The sequence below is a fragment of the Diospyros lotus genome, chromosome 5, assembly GCF_014633365.1.
Source record: "Diospyros lotus cultivar Yz01 chromosome 5, ASM1463336v1, whole genome shotgun sequence".
Taxonomy (NCBI): Eukaryota; Viridiplantae; Streptophyta; class Magnoliopsida; order Ericales; family Ebenaceae; genus Diospyros; species Diospyros lotus.
Window position 1 is genome coordinate 33,487,804 of NC_068342.1, and position 7,753 is coordinate 33,495,556.

The 7,753-nt window shown below is 38.0% G+C and overlaps 1 protein-coding gene across 2 annotated transcripts; it reads right to left on the reverse strand.

Moving 5' to 3' along the window:
- Positions 1–88: 88 nt before the first annotated feature.
- LOC127801917 (probable protein phosphatase 2C 60) lies at positions 89–7,753 on the reverse strand. 2 transcript variants are annotated; one of them, XM_052337448.1, is made up of 5 exons: positions 7,293–7,753; positions 6,541–6,955; positions 5,794–6,161; positions 1,341–1,577; positions 89–937 (listed from the first exon to the last, which is right to left on the reverse strand). In XM_052337448.1, exons 2-5 carry the CDS (start codon positions 6,857–6,859, stop codon positions 677–679), a joined length of 1,185 nt encoding a protein of 394 aa, XP_052193408.1. In that variant the 5' UTR covers positions 6,860–6,955; positions 7,293–7,753; the 3' UTR covers positions 89–676. The 2 variants fall into 2 exon arrangements, with proteins under 2 accessions (XP_052193408.1, XP_052193407.1); XM_052337447.1 differs by having other exon boundaries at positions 6,541–7,753.

A 7,753-nucleotide genomic window follows, 5' to 3' on the forward strand; every position in this document is an offset into this window, starting at 1 on the left:
TTGTTATACCTTAGGTGGTATACCTGGTTTGTATACTTACATATTTTTGCGCAATGGTGTTGGTGTATTGTATGGTGTGCGCGGAGTGTTGTCAAAAGGCCAAATAATGGATGCTGCATCCGGATAAAATGAAGAAAAAAAGTTCAAGCAATGGGGAGTGGCTTCTGCCCGATGCTTGAAAATGACAACAGAAACCATATACAGATCTATCTGCAAGGTCCAAAGGGGAAAGGCAGCTAGAAACAAATAATACAGGACCCAGGTATAAAAAAGATAAAAGATAAAGCAGCAGAAGCTGCTGCTGCTGCTGCTCCTCCTTCTACACTACTAGCACTACTACTACTACAACAACAACAGCAAAGCATGATCATATCAACGGTATGCGATTGTTCTCCTTGTTCCCCCACAGAGGTCTTTCTTGGGGGCGGTTAGCTATAAAGTAACTTAAGTAAACCTCCAAATAGCGCTAGAAGTAGTGGTAGTAGTAGTAGTAGTAGAATTTGTTCGGTGTTAAAAAAAGGTTACAGTGTACTACTTACTTTAAAAATGAATTGAAGGCCTGCTCTTCAGATTCTGATCATGATATTCACACTACTACTACTACTACTACCACCACCACATTACGCATGCTGCATGCATTCGGAGGAACATCTTCCCCTGGGAAGTGCCGGCCGGCTTAGGCGGGGGCCGTGCGAGGGGCAAGGCTGTTAGAAGGCAGATTGACTCCGCCCCCTTTCACAGACAGGTTGCAACTCATCAGGGCTGAGCTGCCCCGGCTCACCACATTCGAATAATCCAGAAACACCACAATCACTGTAATGTCGTCATGGAAATGCCGACGGACCCCCCGGTCAATCTTCTTCAGATCCGAATACCTCATTTCTCTCTTCTTAGCCGCTTCTAGTAGGGCAGCTTTCACTAACCTTCTTCCACTTCCCTGCAAGAGATATGAAATTGGGCATTGTTCTTCTTCAATCAATCATGAATGATCCGTGAAGCTTGTTTTGACTTTCAAGAAAGAAAGTTACTTTTCCACAAAATGCTTCAAGATATATATATATATATATATATATGATCATCTAAATGTTTGGGTTGGGGCATCAATTATCAAACCTCAGGTTTACCCCTTAAATCACCAAAAGAAAATCATTTTCTCCTCCTCTGGATAATGACCTTTAAGAAAGTATCAATGGTTTCATGAAATCACCCGATCTGATTCCTATCAGGTGAGATAATAAACCTAAAAAGGAGCCAACTTTTTCTGCTCTTGTATATTATAAGTTATTGCACAAGTTTAAAAACCATGAAACGTGTAACAATATTCGGTGCAAAGGTCTTACACTTCGAGGGTGATTTTGCACGATATCAACTGCTTCCTGGTTGCTTAGGTGCTCCCAGAGGCCATCTGATGCAAATATAATAAACTGATCGTGTGGCTGCAGTTGATGCACTGAAATTGATGGTTCTGAGCTTAATATCGGCCTTCTAAAGGGCTCACGTAGACGGAACTTTGAATATAACGGTTCCCTGTTGAACTCAGCCTTTTTCAAATACACATCGCCAATAGATCTTGAAACCTGCAAAATAGAAAACCTCAACTAACTTGAACATCAATCAGATAACATTAACAGTCAAGTTTTTTTTAGAAACATAATGTCCCATCAACAAAGGTAGAGCCAGGATCTTGTTCTAGTTCTAGTTTTTTGGGGGGGCAGGCAGGGGAGGGAATGAAGCTCTCATCCAATAAGAAATGTGACCCATATTTTAAAGAACTAATATCATCATTTGTTATGACAAAAGAAAAGGAGAGCATTGACAAACAATTTAGTTACAATGTAATTCTGCATTCTTCAACTCCAGCTGCTACATAAAATTAAGAGTCCCTGTTATTAATGTGCAGTGCAAGGAAAAAAGACTATTTCACACAAAAACACAAAACTTCATATATAGAATCCCTGAGTATCTAATCAAATTGTTAAACCAACAAAAGCTGGTGCAGCCCACATTATGGATTCTAGTTGACTTTAGTCAACTTTCACAACACCAAGTTGACAAAATCTCAATTTGTCATTTAAAAAAAAAAACACTCCATTTCCTTTTGTATAAGACCCACTAATGCTATTGTTTAAACTAGCTCAGAAGTTAGGCAGAGTTCAATGAAATAGTAATATAGCGCACACAAAAAGAGAGGAGGAATTTCAGCCCTTTTTTACGCCAAAAGTGCTGTTAAAAGTCAACTTCCTATGAAGTTGAAACCCATGTTACCAAAAAATGCTAATACCCTTGAGAATTGCCACTAGGGATGCACACTCCAAAACATGGTACATTTACGTACCAAAACCATGAAAGTATACAATATACAAGATTGTTTTATTCTGCTAGATAAAAATTTCCAAAAAGAAAAAACTGAAAGTATCTTAAACTTTAGTGGTAAAATATAAGAGTCTACCCCATCATGCCACATTCTAGAACATGTGGTATACTGCATTCCTATTCCTGTTTAATGTGCCAGAACGATCCACATTCCAGCAGTGTTTAAGAAAATGTGCTTTAAGCGCAAAGCACAGCATCCTTAGGGTTTTTGGTGTGTGAAGCTCAGCGACTTTAACTGATCACGCTAACTTGCCCTTTTACCTGAGTTTTGAAGCGCAAAAAAACACACTTTAGAAATATGCTTCTTCTTTTTTTTGTTTTCATCAGACAATGTGAATGGTTGAATTTGTTTAAATTTTTGCAGTGGTGTGGCTACTTGAATGGAAAACTTACCCAAAAAAAGTTGTTTAAGACATGATAAAATCATACATACATTTAAACCGAAAAAAATAAAGACTCAACTACATTTATCAAACAAAAGATATTGATGGAAACATGTAATTAGGTGTAAATTAAGGATTGTCAATATATCATTGATTATTGTAATTAGGGATTGATGATTGATTCTTGATTGCCGTAAATTACGGATTGTCGATTGATTATAAATTAGGGATTGACTGTTTGGAGATTATATGTATAAACTCATGCTTAGCAAGAAAATCCAGGAAAAAATAAATAAAATCTTCTTCTTCAAACATTCTCATTAGTTTTCACTGCCTCAGGCATATATTATGATTGGTAATTAAGTATGCTTTTATTTGCCTGCTCGTCAAAACATTTTCCACCACAATTCACAAATTCAACATACCAGAATGGGCTACTAATTCCAGTTATATTCAATTTCTTATTACACCACAATCTAAGGACATTAATGGGCTACATATTCTGGCAGCTAATTTCATTAAAGCTATTATTTCTATGAACATGGGCATTTTGAAATATGATTGATTAAGTAAAAACTGAAGGGCAAAAAGGAGTTATACAAATAGTAGAATTTTCATTACAAACACATACACACAGAATAATACATCTTACTACTTTACCCCTACACTTGCAAATATTTTTTATATTTTAGTTCTATAACTAAAAATTAAGAGTATGTTACTGGTACATATAAGATAAAATGGTAACTGGTAGGTAGGCAAATTGAGTGATCTCATTAGAATATATCTATCTTAAAAGGCTAAAAGCAGATTAACAGAAACAATAAATCAAAATAAATTGTTATTTTTTATTATTTTAATTAAAAATTAGTTAAATAGATAAAAAACAAGAATTAACACATAGACTTGAAAAAAGATGAGTTTGACACATATCCTATGCCAATACCAGTGTCATGTCATGTCGACACTAGTACAATGCTTGAAAATGCAGAGTCCGTGTAACATGGGCTGTGAGTAATCAAGGTTAAGTAAATTTTGTCTAAAATCCTTGACATTGTATCCAATAAAACTTCACTCGAGTAGCCTGCAAAATTACCAAAATACCCCAGATTATTCCTTGCCTTACAAGGTCAAAGTTTGGTTGAACAATCCCATTCTTGTGTATGCATATGTATATATATTTTATTTTTTCAGACTTTCCCTCTCCTGCCAGGCAGGCTATGCGCCCTGCGTGCAGTAAGCAACGGTCATGCTGCCAAGGATATCATCACCACTTGCATTGGTTATCTAATATCTAGTGACAACAGGCCGAGATGGGTATGGGTTATCGACTACATCAGTTATCTAATTTAACTGTTAGCCAAAAGGCCAAGAAAGGTATAGGTTCTAATGTATGCATTCAATGCAGAATTCCCAAAAAAGTGACCTGACAAACATTCTTGCACATGCATCCAAGGAGGGGAAAAACACTTTGTTTTTCCATTAACAAACAAATTAATGGGAAAAATAGAGCCGACCAATTGATTAAGTGGTCCTTCCAGCAGAAAAAGATAAATTCTAACAAGTTTGGTTATGACAAGAAGTGAACAAATGTAAAATAAATGTGAATGGGCATTAGAAAATTATACGACTAAAGTAAATAAAAATCCTAAAATTAGAAGAAAAAAAAAAAAAAAAGACTTATCGCAACTAGGAAAATGGAGTCCAATTTCAAGACGAGGTTATAACGAGAAAGTTTTTCTGCATTTCTTTTTTTAATTCCTCTCTGTGACAGCAACCATTATAATCAGATATATTTCTATTCTCTCAAAAACCTGTGCTATGAAATGGCTAACATCATTTGATCAGTATGACCTAGAGTTATGGACCTTCACAGTATGAGGTGCTAAGCGCCAACAAGGAAATTGTGGATCAAAGATGGGGAAAAAGAGAAAAGGTAAGAGGATAGGGTGAAGGCATAAATGCACCTTTGTACTTTATCAAAAAAATCTTGTAGCACCCCGAACTTTCAAAACATCCCATTAGACACCTGTACTTCAAAAAAATAAAACTATTAAACATCTCAACAAAGGAAGTGAGAACACGCGCTAGTGAGCGCGTGAAGCATGGTATTGTTTCAAATGTTGGGTATATATATGTATAAACCTATAATCAATCGATAGGAGCAACAGTGGATTTATATATCTAGTGAGTGCATGAAGCATGGATATTGTTTCAAATGTTGGGTTTATATATATAAACCTATAATCAATCGATAGGAGCAACAGTGGTTTTATTTATATATATAAACCTACTGTTGCTGTGGGTTTAATATGTATATATAAACTTGAAATCGAATATATATAAGCCTGCAATCTATTGGAGAAACAGTGCCTATATATATATATACACACACACACATAAAGATATATAAACCCACTGTTGCAACAGTGGTATATATATAAACCTGCAATCGATCCAACTCTGGTACAGGAACGACAACGGCCTCAACGATGACGGGAACAACGATGGGCTCGACGACAGCAGGAACAACTATGGGTTTGACAATGGGTTGGACGGTCTACAAAGTACAAGAAAATAAAAGAAAAATAGAAAAAGAATAGAAAAAAAAAAACCCTAAAACCCTGGTGTGTGAATTTCACTTCCACCCTTTGTGCTTTTTATTATTTGTTGAGATGTTTAATAATTCCACTTTTTTGAAATATAGGTGTCTAATGGGACGTTTTGAAGGTTCGGGGTGACACAATACTTTTTTAGTAAAGTATAAGGGTGCATTTAAGCTTCACCCTAAAGGATTTGGTACCTCCACATCTTTTTGACTCTTTCTGCATAATTATCAACAAAAAAGTGAAGGAAAGACACAGGAAAGTCTCAAGGACCCAAAAATTAATAACCAGGGTATATGTAAACTAGTTAAGTCGCAATCCCATTAGAAGAATACTAAATGTTACTAATACAGAAAATAGCAAGTAAAAAGGCAGGTGTACCATAATTGTCAAGTTAACATCAAAATTATTCTCTTGCATAGTAGACTTACCTGTATAAGGCCCTTCACACGCCATACATTATGCTTTAAAACTACAATTTGTGAGTCATCTGGGTGCGTAGAATGAAGCTCCTGTCTCACAGACTCTATAGCTGCATTGTGCTCTGCCGAGAGTTGAACAGCCAAAACCTCCCCTGTTGATTTGACAAGCCTCCCCAAAACAGCACGGGAATCACCAAGGTTGGCAATGTAAAGGGTCCCATTGCAAATAACACCAACCAGGCAGCATGACCCAACTGCTGCAATTTGTGGTTTTATTGGCCATTCATTGGCGACAAGAGAGAGAAAACCTTCTTCGGTGGCTTGGAAAGCCTTTTGTACAACCTCCACTGATACAGATTGTTGCTCAGAAGTAAACCCTGCAGGCAACCAAAAATAGCTGAGGTACATACCCAAGGGAGACTGCCATAAGAAACCAAATCCCCTAAATCAGCATTTTAGGTATGCAATAAGAATTTCTAAAGCCCGTGTCTTGTAAATCTTTTATAATCACAATTAGAATCTGCAAAACAAATACTTCAAGCTTTTGAATCTTTGAACCGATCACTATTTGGAATTCAGGGCACTGAAAATCTCCACCCAACAAGCCTAATCCAACTATTGAGGTCAATTCAGGAACCATTCATTAATACAACAAATGACGGCATAGAGTGAAAATTTTACGCAAAGAACTACCGAGAGGCAACGCAAAAGAGCAAATGAGGTAAACAATTAAGAAACTAGTACAAATTAACTTACTCTTGAGATGCTGGAAAAGGTATTCGTTGATATAGCGCGAAGTCTCGGGGCCCCCATGGCCGTCGTAGATCCCAACAAAGGTTCCATAAGGTCCGGATTCATGCGCGCTCAAGCAGCCGGACTCAATCTGGCTCTGATCCTCCAGCAAATTATTTGCTTGAACTACGGCCATGGAAAATTCGCCATTAAAATGCTGGCCTGCATCTTTGTACCAGAGAAGCCCATCTTGGCGACCCCCAGCATCTGAACCCGAATGCACGTATCGATCCGACCTCGGCAGAAAACAGGCCCTGAGAAAGTTCATGAACCCAGATAACATACCTCATTTCACCCAAATCGCCCTACAAATTCTCCACATTTAGAGAAGAGCCGCCGAAACCCTCACCCCAGATAAACCCGAATTGGGAATGAAAACCTAGCAGATCATGGAAAACGGATGAATTAGAAGGCCAGCTTTATGTTCAATTGCTCAGTACGGCCGAGAATTGTGAGAAAAATCAACAGCTAAGCAAGGACGGGGGACTTTGGACTTTGACAAAAGAGTGGTCAAATTCACTTTTTTCTCGAACAACTACTGTTCGGGTCAGGCACTACAAATCCAGAAGGTCCAACTCCAATTTTCAAAAAAAAAAACCCGAAAATCGGTGGTCACAATAAATCGGGAACTTTTTCAAAGAAAACAGCGGGGCAGACGCATCCAAGATACGTCATATATTAGTAGAGTGGGTAAGGTAGGGAAAGAATCTTTTGACCTTTATAATTGAAGAAGAAGAAGAAGAAGAAGACGACGACGGAAGAGATCTGAAGGGAAGGAGCTGGCTAGATCTGTGGATCCATCAAATCAAGGGGATTGGAGTCGGTTTGGATTGTATATTTTTCTTCTTCTCTCTCTCTTCTTCTGTGGAGATGATGAGATGATGGAAGAGCAGACATAGATGAGAGAGAGAGAGAAAGAAGTGAAAAGGAGATGTCAAAGCGAGAGAGAGAGAGAGAGAGAGAGAGAGAGTATCTGTTGATTGGGGCAAGTGAAGGCAGAAGCAGCGGTCTCTCTCAGAGGACAAAGGCCATTAAAGAGCAGCCATGGATGAAGCTCGGACGCCAGCAAAGCAGAGGACCCGTTTGGGCTCCACACAGGAGAGGGAGAGGGAGAGGGAGAGAGACAATGAAGGAGAAGAAGAAGAAGAAGGAGAAGCTGTATTTTTGGATGATGATG

Excerpts from the sequence above, each read along its gene's own strand:
- LOC127801917 (XM_052337448.1), bottom strand. The coding sequence starts at position 6,859 with ATGTTATCTGGGTTCATGAACTTTCTCAGGGCCTGTTTTCTGCCGAGG. Across the intron at positions 1,578-5,793 it reads GTGTGAAGGGCCTTATACAG|GTTTCAAGATCTATTGGCGA; the intron begins GTAAGTCTACTA and ends TCTATTTTGCAG. Across the intron at positions 938-1,340 it reads TGCAAAATCACCCTCGAAGT|GGAAGTGGAAGAAGGTTAGT; the intron begins GTAAGACCTTTG and ends TATCTCTTGCAG.